Source organism: Alosa alosa, chromosome 22 (genome assembly GCF_017589495.1).
Source record: "Alosa alosa isolate M-15738 ecotype Scorff River chromosome 22, AALO_Geno_1.1, whole genome shotgun sequence".
NCBI classification, from domain to species: domain Eukaryota; kingdom Metazoa; phylum Chordata; class Actinopteri; order Clupeiformes; family Clupeidae; genus Alosa; species Alosa alosa.
In genome coordinates this window covers 24,615,553-24,635,552 of record NC_063210.1, presented here as the reverse complement: position 1 = coordinate 24,635,552, position 20,000 = coordinate 24,615,553, and the positions used below count along the sequence as shown (strand labels likewise).

Sequence of the window (20,000 nt, the reverse complement as noted above, 5' to 3'; positions counted from 1 at the left end):
ATTGCTTAAGAAACACTAAAGGAATTCCAGACATGTTAGTACAATTGTCCACGGTGTTCTTAAGGCAGGATGGCCAAGATCAAATGATAAAGAAGTGTTATACGTATGGAGTTTCTTCCTTATGGAGCATATTTACCGTAGAACAGATGGTCTGGACACCAGGTTGATATTGGCAATGTGTAAACTGTTTGTGATGGATTCTCAAGGGGAAGCTTATCAGTTGTGTTATTAAAACAGTTTTTTTTTTCTATAAAATGCTTTGTAGCTTGTCTTTTTTTGTGTGTGTGTAGACAAAAGTAGACTGCTTTTTGTTTATAAAACTGCCAAACAATTATTTCACAACTTCAGTGTCCTGGGGATTTTGAAGTATCCTGGTTTTGCGCATGTGAGCATCATATCCTGATTTCAAAACCCCAGATGAGTCCTTGTTCTGCTTTTGAGAAATCCGATTATGCTAGCTGGAGTACTCTGAAAGAAACCGGGATATTACATGTGTACACCTCATCCCTGACTCTGTAAACACATAAGATAACCGGGATATGCCTTATAACCAGGATTCTGAAGTGCATGTAAACGCATATCGATATTTTTTTAACTTTAGACTGAAGAGCCTCATGGCCAACACAAATGATAACAGCATCTATACTTCCTAAATAGTCTGTTTAACCTGTACAGTACAGTGGTCAATCCAAACCATGGTGGCCAAGCGGTGTTGCCATAATGTTAGTTGGTTCATTAATATGGTTATGGGATTTGGCAGACACTTTTGTCCAAAGCGACATACAAATAACAACGATACAATAGTTTTAACAGTGTTTTAAATTTAACAGTGAACAATTAAAGCTTGTAAGACATTCATGAGGATAGCAAAGATCGAGAACAATGTCAATTCAATCAATAGCCTAATGAAAAAAAAAATACTATGATAAACCATGATGCATAAGACACCCTTAATAAACTGAGTGCATGTTGAACAGATATGCCTTTGGATCCCTCTTGAAAGACCCAAAATTATGAAAGAAATGGAGAACACTGGGCAACTCATTCCACCAACATGGAACAATCCGTTTAAAACAAGAAGTGAAGTGCTGTGAATACTTTCTGCATGCACTGTACAACATGTTAGGACGAGACCAACAACCATAAGTTACATCAAAGTGGAAGAGCTATGGAACCATGCAAGTTGTATTTCTTCACCTGTCGCAGGAAGCACATCCTCTGCTGTGCCTTTTTGGTCAGGGCACTGATATTCAGCTCCCACTTCCTGGGTGAAGGAATGCCACCACACACTTATTAGCCAAAACTTTGAGTGAACTTTTGTTACCAGAAGTTCACTGAAATTATTGGCTAAGTGTGTGGTGGCAAAACACTGGCGTAGGCACTTCATTGTTGCCAGAATTTTGCTGGAAGTTTGCCTCTAGCAGCCTGCTTGTAGCCTGGCCAACATTGCCAAACTTCTTCTGGCAATATTTGAACTTATTTGTTGGAATTCATTTTGTCTCAATAATATTTGTAAATGTGCAGAGGGTGATCCACAAGTATTTCATGATTTGAATGCGTGTTTTGACATCCACAAATATATATATATATATTTTTACAAATATAGAGGTGTATTTGTAAATAATATGGCATTTGTAAAACTGAAAATTGCCTTTATGAAATGTGATTCCGCATTTGTGGATCACCAGCACACGCATTCCTCGCTTTCCAGTTTCCGCAGTTAAGTATTTTTGAGGCATTCTTTGGTGAAAGGCCGAATTCCCTGCACACAGACTTTCCAATCTTGTAGCCTAGAAGGGGTGATCCACAAATATTTCTTGATTTGCATGCGTGTTTTGATATCCACAAATAAAAAAATCCTATTTGCAACTTGCATGTTGATTTTTACATGTAGATGTGAATTTGTAAATGAAACGTTGTGCATATTGCTGCAAATGTGCTGCAACATTGCACAAAGTTAACCGTAACTGTTTGTTAGAAACCTAATTTGCAAATTGCATGTGAAAATATGACCTTGCCGCAAGCAACAGTTCACCAGAAACCTAATTTATGTACGCTAATAGTATTGCTAAGGAGGCTAGTTTGAGTAGACCTAGCAAGCAGGGGTGAAATTAAACGTTTTAAATGTAAAATGTGACCACCCATTGACAAGAAAATGGTGAACGTATTTAGTATTTTGTGTCTGTTAACTGCAGCCACATTCATAGTTTCGCATCATTTGGCTGGCGTCTGAATTTCCATCCCTTGTAGGCCTATAAAGGTGTATACATCATAGTTTCATACCTGCCCGACCGCCTTAAGTTAAAAAAAAATCCCCAAGCTGTTTTCTTCTTTCATATTTTCGCTACCGGGAATCGGGTGTAACCTGCATTGTTTTGTCTAAACCTAATTATTTCATGTCCAGTTTCCAGGGTTAGCTAACAGCGGGCAGATACTTCATGCATTCGTGCATTCTTTTAATGAGGCCATTATTTTGTGAATCATGATGGGATGCAGAAAAGTAGATCTGTGGTCTGTCACTCAAAAATCACTGAGTGCGTAGCCTTGTGTTAAGCAACAGCAATGGACGATGACGCATTCTGCTGCTGGCGAAAAGACAATAGGCTATAGGATTAAAAAATACTGGTGACCGCTAAATTGATATCATTACCGGGTCTTTCAACCCTGGTTATTTTTTTCAGAGGTTTTTACTATTTTGATAACAGATTATAGCGCATTTAGCCTACTTCTGGAGTTCTATAGATTTAGACTTCACGCTGATAAACCCAGGCTGCACCCAAGCAAACCATAGGCGCAAGCGCACTTCCCAGAACTTCCCCTAACACCGCAACAGATTGCGTCTTTTCAAGAATCCATTTCTTCACAATTATACCTTGGCTGTGTCATAACCTGGGAACATCTGAATTACTCCATCGGTTTTAGTCTACATAGAATCTTTGAAATACCCTCATACACATTTAGGCTACATATTTTTACTGTAGACAAATGGTTAATTTTTAAAGTCTGGTTAGGCAAGGCAAGTTTATTTAGCGCATTTCACACACAGGGAGAGCCTAATTCAATGTGCCTTGCATCTGTTATTACAGGGTTTTTGTATCGCTTAAATGCAAAATCTAAACATGTCACATAATTGCTGAAAGCTGTCTCTTAAAGAGCAAAATCCCTCATCATCTGAAATCCAAATATCCAAACCATCTCATGTGTTGATCCAAACAAAGAAAAACGTAAACTTTAGTCATTAGCCTACACAGTTAGCCTACACAGTCCACATTGGTCTTGGCACTTTTCCCACACTTTATTTCAGGTAGCCTAGTAGGCTCCTAGATTTCAAACTCTATGATTGGACAAGTTTACACTATGTGATTGACGTTTTTAACAGACCAATGTGCAGATTTGTGGTTTGCATTGATTGTGTGTGCAATAATGATAATGATATAAAACGTGTGGGCCGTTGTGTGTGTAGGCTATGTGTATGTGTGTGAGGGGTGTGTGTCCAGGAAATAGTAGCCTACTCTTAGTCATTATGATAAGGCCCATGCAATCAATGGAATTTCCCACGTAAGACTATAAGGATAGTTCACCTGCCTCATCAGTCATTCAGTCATTTAAATCGAAAAAGACAAGACAATTCATTCACCCCAAACTTCAAGACCGAAATAATGAAACACTTTATCTGTAAGTTGGAGCCTTATGTTTCTCTCTGACTATGAAACTGTAGCCTAAGCCTTTTAGCCATTTGTACATACGTACATAGGTCTTTTCAGTCTCATTTATTAATGCATGTTGCTTTTTAACTAAATTGAGTGTAGGCCTATATGCAATGGGCGCAATGTTGTAACAATGCAGATATGCGGTCGTATTGGGTTACGGTGTAATGAATGTGGTGCGCCGCTATGCAGAATGTTCTCCAGAAACTTCTGTGGGAGGAGACACGGAAACCCTTAATACACTGTTATCCTCATCTGGACTGCTAGTCTGGACCGCGCCAATTCTAGGATGTTTGCCTCAGTTTGCACATTGGAAGCCTGTTGTCTAACATTCTGGTGCTCCCCGCAGTTTTCACTCTGCAGTTGGCTTTGGTATGCGTCACTCGCGCAGCTCCCGTCGGACAAGGTCTGATGAGCGACTCGGAGTTATCACGCGTCATGGAAGGAGCGAAGAGTTTGGTGCGGAAGGTTCTGAGCGACATTCCAGTGGTTCACGAATCTTGCGTCTCTACTCAGGTAAGCGGCGTCTTTCTCACAGTCACGTCATTGGCCTTTGCATTAAAGTGATCTGACTAATCTTACATCAAATGCATTTTTAAAAGTGTTGCATTTCTAATGCAACACTTTTCTAAAACTCTGATCACTCCGAAAAAAAGCGTAAATGCGTAAAAAAAAACTCCTAATAATTTGTCAATTAATTTCTTGTAGGCTGAATGTTTTCAGTTTGCCTACTTAATATTTTGTTTTCCATCCCCAAGCGCTGGCTTGATTTTTGAGCCTTTGAACAACTCCTGTTTTTGTTTATGCGCAAGGCAGGCCTCGACACGCTTGCAAACGCAGGAATGTGTGTCTTTTCCTTAAAGCACTAAAACGAGGCCCATAATGATTTGGGGTTGCAAGGGGGCATAGCCAGAGCCTTTCCTAGAGCAGAACTCATTAAAGGCTTTCCAGATTTGGTTTAGTGAGGCCAGTGGCGGGCCCATGATTTACTCCAGGCCTTATCTGATCCAGAGAGGTGTGTGTGTACTGTGACCAAATTATGAAGAAAGATAACCTTTAGATAATCAAAAGAGGAATTCCATGACTCCATATGAATTATGTGAGTCCTTTGGAATATACTAGCATTGTACGTTTTTTCCCGCTTGACTCTGTAATCATGGCAATGCTTTTGTCCCCACCCTTTACAGGGCTTGACCCTTGATCCCTCTGGAGATTCCATGAATCTGGAGTATATGGTCAACCTACTGGAGATCCCCTCTGCACCCAAACTCAAGGCCCTTGCTGCAGACTTCACTTTGGTAGGTCATATGTGTGAACCACTGTGTTTGCAATTCCGCTTAATTAGGTACATGTAGACTCCATTGAAGACAGAAATGTGTTCCTTTGTGTTTCTGGTCTTTCTTTTTTTCTTTCTTTTTCACATTTCTATTTTAGTATCTTTCTTTTTTACGTAATTAATAATTATTATAGTATAGTATGGTATAGTACAGTACATAATAGTGAGTAGCCCTACTAGTCAGGGTTGTGCAAAATTTAAATAGCAATTCCCCTTCCTGTTTGCTACCTTAATCGAAATGCAAGTGAAATTCAAGAATTGAATTGGAATTTAAGAGCCAGTTTCAATTCAATTCTGGAATTGTGCACAACCCTGCTACTAGTATATCAGTGACTTCTAGACCCTGGCTGATGTGTTCTTCTCTTTGCTGCCCCCTGCAGGAGATGAGCCTGAACCACATGGCGGAGGGCCTGCGCATGTACAGTGGGCTGCTGCAGGTGGTGTTGGGGCGTGTGGCCTCCTCGCAGACCGTCGCTGACCTCCGGGCCGACATCAATGACCTGCAGGCTCAGGTGCAGAAGGTGAGAGTCGTGTCCGCTCCTACAAAGATGGCATCTAGAGCTCTTAGCTCTATGTAAATATGTAGCTGTAGAAATGTGTACAGTATTAGTAAAGGTATTTGGCCAACGCATTTGTCTGAATTGGCTGATACATACTGTATATTGCATAAGTTTACTATATAGATAACATATTCCCGTAGTCCCAAACTTGTATGTCTGTATGCATGTATGTATGTATTTATGTGCATGTATGTATATATATGCATGTAATATATGTATGTATGTATGTATGACCAGTATATATGCAGTACAGTATGTAATGTTATGTTATGTTATGTATGTATGTATGTATGTATGTATGACCAGTATATATGCAGTACAGTATGTAATGTTATATTTATTTTTTGTGTTTTTGTGTGTGTTTGATGTAGATTCAGGTGCTGTCCCACGTCTCGTCCGTGGAAGCCCAGACCGACGTCTCTGGCCTGTCTTCTCGGCTGACCAGTGACTACGAGGTGCAGGTGGCCACCCACGTCATCCTGGCCCACCTGCGCAGCTTCTCCCAGGACGCATTCCGCAGCCTCCGCAACATCGCACACACCAGTAGCTGAAGTCGCCCCCCCCGGGGTGCAATCTCACCACTGCTGCAACACAGCTGGAGTTAAGACTCAGGCTCTAAACTGATGTTGCTGTTGTAGTAGTAGTAGTAGTAGGCCTTTATTGTCACATAGTCACAAAGTAACCAGCGAAATTAAAATTGCTGCTGCTGCAGTGGAGAATGGTCATTTGAGGACTCGATTAACACTTAGACCTCCATTTTATTTTTTATACTGTTTACGCAGAGGAATGGTGTTCCAGAAGCAAAACGTTTTGGAAAGAAGAATATCAATATTTTGGAGATTTCATTTTTGTTTTTCCCAATTGGTGCCCTCCCAGAATAACATTTAACAGAATACTGCAGGCTGCTATTTTTGAAGTGCATGTCAGTTTCAGAGAAGAAGGAAGATATGCAATCCCAGCTGGCTCATGAGAGTCGCCCCTTGACCTGGAGGAGAAGATCATGCCCTAAAGCCCCATTCACACATGCCACAATTCACTCGTCGCTTGTCGTCTCAAAAGTTGAAATTATTTGAACTTTATCGCTTCTGATGCGGTCTGAATGGGGCTTAACAGAAGAATTTGACACTAGCCCGAGAGGGCGGCTCTTGCTGGGGGCTTGTCTGTTGATCAAACGCCCCCGTCAAGGTCTAGGGCAAGAGGAGTCTCTCATGAAGAATTGCCCCTTTTGCCCCTCTTCAGCTCAAACAGCACCTTTTTCACTCTCCGCCAGCCCCTTCTTCCTGCCCCAGTATTCCTCAGCCCTACCAAGAGAATTTTTAAAATGTGCTTAATTTATTTACATGTTTATTTATACACTATTTAATGCATTCTAATATTTTAGAATATTTATACTATTTCTGATATTTTATTATAATATTTTATTTATTTATTATTAACATTTTTATTTATTGCTTACTGAAGTAAAAGTCCTTGTGAGAGTCATACAATCTCGCTCACTCACCAAGTCTCTGGTGCAACTCGCTTGCTGCGATTGAGCAACATGCTCACGCAGAGTCAACAAGGCACGGCGCCAAGACTGTTGATGTCATTAGCCTCGTCACGCCACGAGAACATTCTCCTATTGAGCAATGTGGTAGTGTGGAAGCTGCTGACTCAAAGCCGTGTCAGATCTGCCCTCTCCACTTCCTGAGACCGTTTGATTTGGTGAGTAATGCCATATGAAAGAAAACACAGTTGTGTTTTTATGCTTTGATAATGTCTGGAATATCCCTTGGGTAGTATACGTGATACCCAAACGTGATGTCCTGAAACACTGTCTTTGTAAGGGACTATGTCTCATGTTTATGAAAGTAGTATGCTCTTTGTCATCATCTAGCCATCTTTGTTAACAGCAGTTTCAGTCGTAATCGCACACTAGCCACACGCACGCACGCACACACACACACACACACACACACACACACACCCACACACGCACACACACACACACACACACACACACACACCCACACACACATTGTCTCTTTCTCTCTGTCTCTCTCACTCACACACACACACACTGTCTCTTTTTCTCTGTCTCTCTCTCTTTCTCTCTCTCTCTCACACACTCACACACACGCACAAGACTTAAGGACGGAGGGATGAGTAGGGAGCTTAGTAATCCAGTAGTGTGGAAAGCCTCTTCTTTATAAGAGGAGTAACCTGTTGTGCCCTATGGGCTAGTAACGTTTGAGGAGAGGAGCAGGCATTTACAGAGCCTATGTGCAGTTGTAGGTAGCCTACACATGTCTGTTTACTACAGTGGAATGCAGATTTGTATTCAGCCAATAATTCATTCATTCATCTTCATTTTGTAACATCATGTATTTTGAATACTGTAGGTGAATACTATATGGATTTTTGACAAGCAATGTTTACTGTTATGTTCAGATATAATTGATTTGGCCTATACTAAACTGATTTTGTATGTGTGATTTGGGGTGATGAAGACAGTATTTGTTATGGACCTATTTGTGTGCTCAATATTTTCGGAAATAAATGTGACAAATACTTGAAACTTGACTTTTTTTTTACTTCAACAATGTTACTAACATTGTTAATCAACTACATTACAACTACGTCAATCGCATTTCGATATCCATGTATATGCCCAAGACAGCCACCATTTACAATCCATCATGAAACATTCATGGTAGGGTAAGCGATTTCTAACATATTCTAACAATATGTAGCATTTAGCAATTATGTGCTCTCGCTAGTATTTCATTGTCTGAGTAGCCCACACTGTAAGAAACCCAGTCTTCTTACACGGCCCTGGCTCTGTGAACAGGAACTAAGAGAAAGTGGGAGCAGCCTGGCTCTCTAACAACAACAACACACTGGAGTTTCTCCAGGAGCACTCCAGGGGTGTGTGATGACTCCTCTCACCCATGGTGGTTTAGTTTGGTCTTTGGTTCAACTATAATATAAGTTGCTTTGGACAAAAGCATCTGCTAAGAAACATAGACGTACATAATCTCTGACTTACTGATTTATCAAAATACCCTCACACTCATGCAAATGTTTAATTCTCAAAAGACACTAAGGTCTTCTTTAGTAGTAGTAGGCTATTACATGTAAACATCCCCCCGTTCACATAAAAGGGAAGGCTGTCTGTATCATCTGTACTGATGAAGATCTATTGGCAAAGAACAAACTACGTAGAACAAATAGGGCTAGTTATTAGTTACCATTATGTGTTTAATTCTACAGTGTGTGAGTGCTGTATGACTGCTGGCTATTTATATGTTTTGTCCTATATGTCACCTGCCGAGGGACTGCAGATGAAAAGTAGTTACTTTTACTAACTCTGGCATATTTACATGGTGTTTTTTACACAATGTTCATTCATATGCATGGTCCCTATCAAATAAACCAATAAAATAAAATACAAATATATAAATAAATAAGGAGCCTACAATCAAAATGATCCACTTGTACTCTTTAAGGCAGGGCACTACAGATAGCAAATGTTTCCCCATGTAGGCTATTGGTCCCTTTTAAGATTTTTGTACACTAGCCTTCTGTATGCCTTTTTTTACTGTAATGGAAAGATGTTTTATTTATTTATTCTGTTTTAGGCAACCTGTGGGCAGCCGTGGCCTACTGGTTAGCACTTTGGACCTGTAACCGGAGGGTTGCCGGTTCGAACCCTGACCAGTAGGCACGGCTGAAGTGCCCTTGAGCAAGGCACCTAACCCCTCACTGCTCGAGCGCCGCTGTTGATGCAGGCACTTCACTGTGCCGGGATTAATGTGTGCTTCACCTCACTGTGTGCTGTGTGTGTTTCACTAATGCACAGATTGGGATAAATGCAGAGACCAAATTTCCCTCACGGGATCTAAAAAGTATATATACTTATACTTATACCATCTGCATCGGTAAATGTATCCTAAATTCACAAAACAAGCTAATCTTAAGCTTAAGATTTTAGGGGGAAATACTGTCTGTATGTAAGTAGGTAAGTCCTGTGGTGATATTTTAAAGTTTTTTTTTCACCTGCTGTGGAAGAAATGTGTGCAAAGTAGATACAAATGTGACAGTATTCACCTGTTGTATTTCCCTTTAAGTGCTGTAAATGAACCTCTTTATCTACCACGGTAAATAATAAATAATATTATAATAAATAAATATATTTATTAAATAATAAATAAATAATATTATAATAAATAATAAATGATGTTTGAGAACTTTAATTTCCATAATAGGACTGAAGGAGTGAGCTAACATGCCTCTGTGTGCATGTGCCTGCTCACCAGAACTCATTTAGAAAAGTGTTGCATAGAACCATCCTTCATTTGATCTTAGGTCATTTCTGAAATGATCGTATGTGTGATTCAGAGTAAATGAATGTACATACAAAAACGTGCGTCCGCCACTCTTCCAGATGTGCCCATTATAAATCACAAATGAATGTCAACTTGTGCGCAGCCGGATGGTTTTGGGTCTCCGCCTTGTAAGCACCCCCTCATCAATATCATTAGCATACGCACACTCGTTTTCTCTGAACCACACTTGCGTTCATTTCACAAATCATCTTAGATCAAATGAAGGATGGTTTCTACGCAAAATGCTTACAAATGAGGCCCCAAACCTCATGCCATGCATGTCCTTGAGACGTGGGAGTGCAGTTGTGAGGTGAGAGCAGAGAACATGAGCTAGAGGAGAGGTCATGAGATGAGTTGAGGAAGATGGAGATCATGTTCCATAAGGATCATATTTATTTTCTTGTACCTGCAAAACAAGTAGGCATGTGAAACATATAAAACGATATGATGGTTTGTGATTTATGGAAAGCTTTTCCTCATGACACGCCGTAGTGCCATTTTCACAACTGTAGACTGATTGACCATAATATCCATTTACTATAGAGAGGAGAGACAAGCAGAGAGGGTGCAGTTGTGAGATGAGGTGATAATAGAGAACATGAGAGGAGAGAAGAGAGGGTGCAGTTGTGAGATGAGAGGGTGCAGTTGTGAGATGAGATGAGATGGAGAACATGAGAGGAGAGCAGAGAGAGTGTAGTTGTGAGATGAGATGAGAATAGAGAACATGAGAGTAGAGTTCATGATATAGAGGAAGTGGAAGGTCATGTTCCATAAGGATCATATTTATTTCCTTGCGCTGTAAAACAGGGAGGCATCCTGTTCAAATAGCTTCAGGCAATCTTGCCTGACCCCCGACACTATATTAGCCACAGAGACATAAAACTGCTCCAACTGGTCTCAGAGATGTAGAAAACATATTGTGTAATGCTGGTAAGAGCACAACATAATATTCCCCCTTAAGTATATAATGTTTACGGCATTGAGACGAAATAAACATTTTTGGTGAAAGCCAATCTGCAGAACGCTACACTGTGTATAAGGTCTACAAGTGATTAGTCAACATTTCTTGATTTGTCATTTAGATCAGAGAAAAAAAAACAGGTTCATGCAAGAGACCATTTTTACTGGTAATGTTTCTAATGTCTGTTATAGTCTATAACCACAACCCCTAGACGTGAGTATTTCATTATACTTAATTGAGTGCTTAACAATGGGTACAGGTTCAAGTCCTGAACCAGCCATTGCAACTCTGCGATTCACTTTACTTTTAGGCCCAATTTGAGTTGCTTTAGATGTCCGATAAATGTATATGTCCGATAAAAGTTAGTGTCTGATAAATGTTTCTTCAATGCATAACTAATGCTAAATCTTGATTCAATGTTGAACTGACTCTTTCAGGAAGCAAAAGACAACAAGAGTCATCTAATCAGACTGTTGACATGCATGCAGCATATCAACCGCACGTAAATGCATCCTTTATTCGTTAACCCAACACAGCCGTGAAAAACAGAAACCCTAGCAACGGTGCAGAACCAGGAAGCAGATGCGGTCCCGACGGCGGCAGCCATGTCTTTCTCATCTGAGTGGAGGGAAGTGAAACAGTCGTCCAAATCCTTCTGATTGTCAGAAAGGAGGAGGGGATAACGGCGAGGTTTGTCGAGGCTCCGCTCATTTGAGGCGAGGGGTCCGGAGGCAGCCCGTGTGTGACAAGAGAGAGGGGGAGCGTGAAAGAGCAGGGCATTGTGGGTACAGGAAATGATGTGAGAACTGGAACTCTCCTTCAATGGTGTCCTCAGGCCTCATTTCCGGAGTGGAGTTTATTTTCATTGAGCCCAGACAACAAGCACACCAATAAATATCATGTACACGTCCTTGGCAGCGAACAGAGCTTTTATATACGCCAACATGCTCACACACCCACACTCACACTCACACACACACACACACTCTGTCTTTCTCTTAAACACTCACTTACTCACACATATACACCCACACACACACACGCTCTGTCTTTCTCTTAAACACTCACTCATGCATGCCTACTCACACATATACCCCCACACACACACACACAGCAGCATCATACATTAATAATTCTAGGCCCATACATGTGCACTTTGACTCATCTTTTCCTCTGTATGTACATCATGGCTTTGAATGAAAGATATTATTAGATATTAGACACCTTTCAACGGCAACAAGACGCGCTGGCAAAACGGATTAAGTGTGTTATCAAGTATAACTGTGTTGTGCTTATGTGACTGTGTACAAAGTAAAGCAGATTAGCCAAAATGGGTCATGTGTGGGCATATTGGTTACTATAAAAAAAAAGAACATTTTGTAAAATTTAAATGTCTTTATGTGTGTGTTTGTGTCGGCCTTTACTAGAACACATTTTTTAAAGGTGTTTCTCTTAAGACTTAACAGTTCATGTCCTGGTAAAAGATATGACCAATATGACCACACCGAACATTAAATTAAAATCAACCGAACATGGCACTTCTCATGTCATAAACATAATTCACCTAATAACCTTTACTTGTCCTTCATAAACATAAGCCACCTAACTTCAAAAACATAAGCCACCTAATGACCTTTACTTGTCCTTCATAAACATAAGTCACCTAATGACCTTTACTTGCCCTTCACAAACATAAGTCACCTAACTTCATAAACATAAGCCACCTAATGACCTTTACTTGTCCTTCATAGACATAATTCACCTAATGACCTTTACTTGTCCTTCATAAACATAATTCACCTAATGACCTTTACTTGTCCTTCTACATAACATGGAAGAATCAGAAACAGAAGAATCACAACACCTTCCAACCATCTTCACCTCTTTAGCTTGTTTGAAACAACAACACATAGTCTCACAAATAAACAAAATCTCATCCACCAAACAACACAGAGACCCACAGAGAATCAAAGATGGGGAATTTGCCAAATCAAGCACATTAAGCAATTCAGTTATAATGAAAAAAGTCAGTCACTCTTCTTTTCTTTGACATGATTGGAGCTTCAGATTTGGCAGGGATCTTCCTCTTTGCTGCTTTGTCTTCAACTTCATCACACTGACATGCGACATGACGTGCAACGTGTCCCAAATACCACAGTCTAGCCCAGCAGCTTCCTGCGCCGCTCCAAAAGGTGGCGCCATTCTCATGCCAATCTAATGCCATGCTGATGCCCCACTGACTTACACTAAGGAGAATGGGGTCTCTGGCATTGCTGGACCTGGAACACGTGGTATTTCACTATGTACCGTTGCCGTCGCGGGTCGGAGCATGGCCCTTATTGCCGACGCACCCCCTTAGCGTTAAATGGTCCCAGTACATGACCATTTAGGAAAAAGGGACTTCCTCCATAGTGCTCCTTTAACTCCCCAGCCTGGGTGGGTGGGAAAAGGAAAGGACCAGCCATCTGGAGGCATCTGGTTCCTGCAGCATGGCTCCTGCTCTTCCCTCCACTGTTTTCTTTTATGTTACATTATTGTCCATCATTCAGCCAAACTGGCTTCTCCAGAGTGACCTACAGTGAACTAACTACAGGGACAGACTTCCTCACCACTAGACCACTAGACTACTGCCACCTTTCTCTCTTCCCTGCTCTGGATGAACTGAAGGAAACATGGCTGGTAAAGCAGTCAAAGGTCAAAGGTCAATGGGGCAGGTGTGGACATAGATAGCTTTCTAATATCTATAATTGTGGACAGGTCATGGGAGCCATCTTGTTCTTGGTAGTGCTGATCTTTCTTCAGCTGTTTCTCTCTTGTATACAGAGCCTTCTAAGGGTCAAGACAGGATTTTTTTTATGTGAAAATGACATTGTTTTAGCTACTTTTGCATTTCCTTACAATACTTTTCCAATTCCCTCGCAATAAGTTTTGCATTCCCCGAGAGTACTTTTGCGTTTCCCTTGTCATTATTTTTGCATTGCCTCGCAAAGTCAAAAGCATTGTGCCAAACTATTAAGGCGGAATGCAAAAGTATCGAGAAGGAACAGAAGGATACAAAATAAGCTCAAAAGGAGCCCAGAAAAAAAAAAAATCGCCACCAATGACCCTTATGGGGATCCGTACTTGTAGACTCTCAGTGAGCTGGTGGAGAGAGGGGTGTCGGTAATGACGGGATAAATCTGAGCTGGGACGGGGGAAGTTGAGCTCTTGCGCTACCTCCTGGGACAGTGGTGACAGGAAAGTGAGGGGTGTGGTGTCTAGATCTTGCACTACCTCCTGGTACGGTGGTGACAGGAAAGTGAGGGGTGTGGTGTCTAGATCTTGCGCTACCTCCTGGTGCGGTGGTGACAGGAAGGTGCTCACTGCTCCTGGTCTTTCTTGAGCTGTTCCTGGGTGAGTAATGAAGTTATAAAGTCTAGCTCTTGCGCTGCTCCTGGGCCGGCGAGGATAGTGGTGAGGCGAGGAGAGTGGGGTGTGGAGTTTAGCTCTTGCGCTGCTCCTGGGGCGGTGATGACAGGATGAATCTGAGGAAAGGTGAAGGCTGTGGAGTCTAGCTCTTGCGCTGCTCCTGGGGCGGTGATGACAGGATGAATCTGAGGAAAGGTGAAGGCTGTGGAGTCTAGCTCTTGCGCTGCTCCTGGGGCGGTGATGACAGGATGAATCTGAGGAAAGGTGAAGGCTGTGGAGTCTAGCTCTTGCGCTGCTCCTGGTCCTTCTTGCGCTGTTTCTCCCTCTGCCGCTCCAGTTTGCCCAGGGCCTTGCGCTCTTTCTCGGCCGCTGCATGGATGTCTTTGATTCGCCGCTTCAGAGTGTTGCGGTCTGATGAATTCACCACACCCAGACCCTACGACGAGAGAGCGAGAGAGAGAGAGAGAGAAATTAAAAAAACAAACTCAAAAACCCAAACCAAATAAAAAAGATTAGACCACTGGGTTGGATTTACACAGGTATAGTTATCAACTGGCTCAGATCATATCTACAAGAAAGGAGCTTCTTTGTACTGTATCTGTGTACTGTATTACTAAATCAGCTTTTTACCACCTCAAAAACAGTGCTTAACTAGTGGGCAGCCATGGCCTACTGGTTAGCGCTTCGGACTTGTAACCGGAGGGTTGCCGGTTCGAACCCCGACCAGTAAGCACAGCTGAAGTGCCCTTGAGCAAGGCACCGAACCCCTCACTGCTCCCCGGGCGCCGCTGTTGTTGCAGGCAGCTCACTGCACCGGGATTAGTGTGTGCTTCACCTCACTGTGTGCAGTGTGTTTCACTAATTCACGGATTGGGATAAATGCAGAGACCAAATTTCCCTCACGGGATCAAAAGAGTATTTATACTAACTTGGCCAATGTCAAAATATGATTTAGGAAAACTCATTCATGCATTTATCTCCAGCAGGGTTGATTACTGCAATTTTCACAGACCTTTGTAAAAACAGCTTCAGATGATACAAAATGCAGCAGCTAGGATTATCACGAAAACTAAAAGAACTGACCACATTACTCCAATTCTTAAGTCTCTGCACTGACTTCCAGTAAGTCACAGAATGTACTGCTTTTCTATAAATCAGTAAATGGAGCAGGACCTAAATACCTATCAGTCTTGCTTCAGCAGTACACACCTGCTCGACCTCTTAGGTTTCAGGAGAAAAACTGTTGTATAAAATTATCACTATGGTTTGATAAAGACGTCATCGGAGGCTCTACTCAAAAACAGCTAGTATGAGAGAAAACGAGTGCACGATATGTAACCCATGAACAATGTGTGACCTGTGATCACTGTATAAACCCCTGAACTTTGTGTAAACCTCTGAACTTGTGCTATACGGTGAAAAGTTCGCACCCTTGGCAGCAATAGTGCTGACTTGCGAAGATAAGACTGAACAACGATCTTTTCATAACGCCACCTGTGGGTTCGAAGTTGCCAAATGTTGTGTCAGCATCTTAGGAGGGGTATAAATGTTGGTGTTCAACAATTGTTCGGGAGTGTGATCGTGCGATCCACTCAGGCTTTGCGCTATGTATTCATTCAGGGGCGGAGCCAGAGGGGTGGCTCCGGGTGGCACAGGCCACCCTTGAGATTCGATTGGCCACCCCAGGTGTCACCCCCAAATCTTAGTCTACGATTGGTCATTAACATGGTCTAAGGCGGGACCTTTCTTGATGCACTTGCAGCAATTTGAAGTGTCAGACATCAGAAATGTAAGTGGCAAACACGCTTGCCTTTATTGGCCTGCGGCACAATTGAACTGCAGACCGAAAGGTTTCCCCGATCAGGAAATACTCCTTAATTCGCAACTTTGTGTAGGCTTAACAGAGGTAGCCTAAATATAGTGCCTATGGCGATGGCAGCTTTAAAAAAAAAAAAAACATTTATTTCACTTGTCTCGCTGGACTGAAGGCAGAATGTGGGCTGTTGCACAAATAGATGAATGAGGGTCGGGAGATTCCGTTAACAAAAACCTAAAGTTTTGCTAACATTTTCTCCATTATTATCGTAAAATATGTCTCCATGCAGGGCAGGGCTGGTTCTAACCTAGGCTAGTTACCCCACGTGAAAATGTTATTAATAATTTGCCCAGACTTGTTGTGATCATAATATTGAGATTCAGGCAGATGAAATTGCTCACATACACAATACACTCCTTCATACCAACCTCAAGTTTCTTGAGAAAATAAACAAATAGACAAAAAACAGGTCAAATTATTTTAACAGCTACAAAAATAGATGGCCATAGATATAAGTTATTGTGGGGGAAATCTCTTGGATGAGTATATTTGTATATCTTCATTTACATTAATAGAATATAATAAAATTGATTATATTTTATGATAATATCCCATGGTGAAATTTGTTTTAGAACAGCATAGCCCAGTGACAGACAACTTAGATAATTAACTTTAATATGTTTGTATTACATTTTATTCAAATACAAAGAAATTTTATGTGATACTAAGGTATTTGTGTTTTTTTATCCTTCAATTTATGAGTATGGTGTTTGCGTCTGGTTTCCCTAATGTATTTGTGCTAATTTCACATCTTGAGCCTGTTTCTGTTTATCTGGATGTTTTGCCTCATGCCACCCTTGAATTAATCAGTGCCTCACTAGTGCCACCCTTGTTAAAAATGTCTAGAATCGCCACTGTATTCATTAAAGGAATTTTGCACAGAACTCTGCCGGACTTTTGCGCCTTCTTTTTGGGATACGTTTTTGACTTCAGCACTTATAATGGTGTATTTTTGTTACGTTGTAGGCAAGATGTTTGGACTTAATTTCTGGCCCGAGTCTGAATATCTGCCACGACAAAACCTGTTAGTAAAACCTGCTGTTAGAACTAAACATGGTGAAGCACCTATCAAAAAGGCCCATCTGTAACCAGTTTTAAATCTAGACTTAAGACCAAACTGTTCTCAGATGCCTTCTGCTAACTGCACAAATTCTGCTAACTGTTACAAATTCTGAATCTGTCTTAATTATTCTACCTTGTGTCTTGTATGTTGTCTTTTTAATTATTCTTTATTTTAAAATGATTTTTCCTTGTGTGTTTTATGTGTTCTTTTTTTTGTGATCTGTACTTTGTAAACTATTCTTTGACTATTGCCCTTCTATGCTTTTGTTTGCTATTACTGTTTGCTTTTGTTTATGTAAAGCACATTGAATGACCTCTGTGTATGAAGTGCGCTATATAAATAAACTTGACTTGATTTGACGACTCACTAATTTGATCCCTACAATGGCAAAATAAGTATAAGCCAGAACTGTTTGGCCAGCTCCAAACTGTAGGCTAGTGAGTGCAGGACGGGCTGATAACCAACCTGAACTTGTAGGCCTAAATGACGAGAACAGCATAACTCCACCCCCTTTATGATTTCCTTGTAACTGTCTCATACCAAATAGGAAATGCAAACAATGATATGCCCCCCCCCCCTCCCCATGTGCGCTCTAAGTAGCTGTTCCAAATTATGTTTTGGGAAATCCGATTCAAGTCAATGGTGTGTTTTACTAGCATTGTGAAGTGCCGTACAATACGGTAAGGCAACGCTTGTCAACACAATGAAGAGCCGTATAATAAGGTAATGTAATACATGTCAGCACAATGAAAAAGTCATTTTGAACCTGGCTTTATCCAATGTTCAGATTTAGTTTTTTTTTTTTTTAAAGTATATGCAAATCAGCACATCTTTAATTACATCATGCCTAATTTGCATATATAAACATTACAGAAAACTTGTAATACATGTTTTCATATTAATGTAAGTAATCAACTGGGGAAGTTTCATAGTGATATCTACTAGTTGATTTGTTTTACCCTATTCACCTGTGGTGCCTCGCCTTATATGCAACACATTGAACAAGAAAGGCTCAATATCGATTGAAGGCTTAATTGCTCAAGGGATATCACCAGGTACCCTCTCTCATCTTATTGAGTTACCCCTTGGCTACAAGAAATAGCAAAAAAAGAAAAAGAAAAAAAAACTTCACCTAAATTATGGTATTTGGCTGCTGGACTAAACATTTGGTCTGAATCCCCAGCAAAATTGTCTGACGACGCCTCTGGTGAGAGCAGAGGAGAGAGAGAAGAGGAGAGAGAAGAGGAGAGAGAAGACAAGATGAAAGAGGAGAGAAGAGGAAAAGAGAAAGGAGGAGAGGATATGAGAAGAGAGAGGAGGAGAGGAAAAGAGAGAGAAGGGGAGGAGAGAGGAGAAGAGAGAGAAGAGAGAGGAGGAGAGGATATGAGAAGAGAGAGGAGGAGAGGAAAAGAGAGAGGAGGGGAGGAGAGAGGAGAAGAGAGAGAAGAGAGAGGAGGAGATGAGAAGAGAGAGGAGAGGAGGAGAAGAGAGTAGGAGAGGAGAAGAGAGAGGAGGAGAGGAGATGAGAAGAGAGAGGAGGAGAGGAGATGAGAAGAGAGAGAAATTAACTGAAAAGAGGAGAGGAGAAACTGCAGATTAAGAAGACAAAAAGGAGGAGGAGGGTGGTCTAAAAAACCTGTGAACTCAGACGAACCTTCTAACAAATTTGAATTTGCTCTGCAGGTCCGTCTGGAAACAGCCCATTGACGCTCCAAATCATGGTTCCAAATCACCAAAAACCCAGGATCCAAGCTAACCTAGCTCCCTGTGCGCTACACGTGTTTGTTGGCAGAGCCAGACACTAACTGGCCCTGATCGGGGCTGAATCAGGGCCGGACCGGGGCCAGGTCCAGGAGAGACGTCCCTCCCTGGCCTCCCGGGGCTCACCTTGAGCTTGGTGCTGTCCATCTGAAGCAGCTGCTCGCCGTCGATGTCCTGGTCGGTGAACTCCGGGACGTACTGCTCCATGTTGAGCCCACGCAGCCACTGGCACACCTGCTGCGTGCTCCACGACGACACCAGGCACAGGGGCTCGTCCCCATGCTGTCAGAGAGGGAGGGAGAGATGGAGAGGGGGAGAGAGAGATGGAGAGAGGGAGAGCGAGTGGGAGGGAGAGATGGAGAGGGGAGAGAGAGATGGAGAGGGGGAGAGAGAGATGGAGAGGGGGAGAGCGAGTGGGAGAGAGAGAGAGGGAGGGGGGGAGAGATGAGGGTGGAGTGGATGATAGATAAAGAGAGAGAAAGACATAGAGAGAGAGAGAGAGAGAGAAAATATATATATAGAGAGAAGTGCAAGATCGATAGAGAGAGTGAGAGAGAAAGGGAGATAACCATAGTACAGTTAAGTTCTTGAAAGACAGTACTACGGTATACACACAGTGGCTATAGTACACATATACAGATAGAAGTTTGCTTTCAATGAAAAACTATTCAATTTCCTTGCACTACTTATACACTGAATTCCCTCATCAGTGTGTCCATCATGAACTATTCTCTACATGAACTGACTCTGGTTTCCATGTTGTAAGGATGGATGCCCAGCAGGGGGCAACAGTGTCTCAGATCATGCAAGCACAGCCAGATGAGACCACTGAAATGAGAAACAGCGCCACACACTGGTGGTAGGACACATTTCTAAAGACAGAGTGGATTTGGGGAGTCCATTTAGTCAGGGCTGTTGAAGAGAAACTCAGATGAACAGCTGATGAACAGTCTCTTAGATG

The 20,000-nt window shown here is 41.8% G+C and overlaps 3 protein-coding genes across 5 annotated transcripts in view; 2 read left to right on the top strand and 1 right to left on the bottom strand.

Annotated features, from left to right (window-relative positions):
- psmd3 (proteasome 26S subunit, non-ATPase 3) overlaps positions 1–255 on the top strand; it is a 14,275-nt gene extending 14,020 nt beyond the window's left edge. The window contains exon 12 of the mRNA XM_048233228.1: positions 1–255. This exon is cut by the window's left edge and continues 599 nt beyond it. The gene's annotated coding sequence lies outside the window, so the exon portion shown is untranslated.
- A 3,719-nt stretch (positions 256–3,974) lies between these two features.
- On the top strand, positions 3,975–6,913 carry csf3b (colony stimulating factor 3 (granulocyte) b). Its single transcript, XM_048233255.1, has 4 exons — positions 3,975–4,223; positions 4,895–5,005; positions 5,424–5,564; positions 5,975–6,913. Exons 1-4 carry the CDS (start codon positions 4,119–4,121, stop codon positions 6,152–6,154), a joined length of 537 nt encoding a protein of 178 aa, XP_048089212.1. The 5' UTR covers positions 3,975–4,118; the 3' UTR covers positions 6,155–6,913.
- A 5,117-nt stretch (positions 6,914–12,030) lies between these two features.
- The window catches only part of LOC125287402 (sterile alpha motif domain-containing protein 14-like), a 42,505-nt gene continuing 34,535 nt past the window's right edge, over positions 12,031–20,000 (bottom strand). The window contains exons 9-11 of one of the 3 annotated variants that reach the window (XR_007192356.1): positions 19,166–19,321; positions 12,702–14,775; positions 12,031–12,663 (exon numbers count right to left, since the gene is read on the bottom strand). Coding sequence is in view for 2 of the 3 variants with exons in the window: in XM_048233233.1 (XP_048089190.1) it covers positions 14,620–14,775; positions 19,166–19,321 (312 nt within the window). In the remaining variant the exon portion in view is untranslated. Of the gene's footprint in view, positions 14,776–19,165; positions 19,322–20,000 lie in introns of all 3 variants that reach the window. The other 2 variants (XM_048233233.1, XM_048233232.1) reach the window with 2 other exon arrangements.

Excerpts from the sequence above, each read along its gene's own strand:
- csf3b (XM_048233255.1), top strand. The coding sequence starts at position 4,119 with ATGAGCGACTCGGAGTTATCACGCGTCATGGAAGGAGCGAAGAGTTTG. Across the intron at positions 4,224-4,894 it reads AATCTTGCGTCTCTACTCAG|GGCTTGACCCTTGATCCCTC; the intron begins GTAAGCGGCGTC and ends CACCCTTTACAG. Across the intron at positions 5,565-5,974 it reads TGCAGGCTCAGGTGCAGAAG|ATTCAGGTGCTGTCCCACGT; the intron begins GTGAGAGTCGTG and ends TGTTTGATGTAG.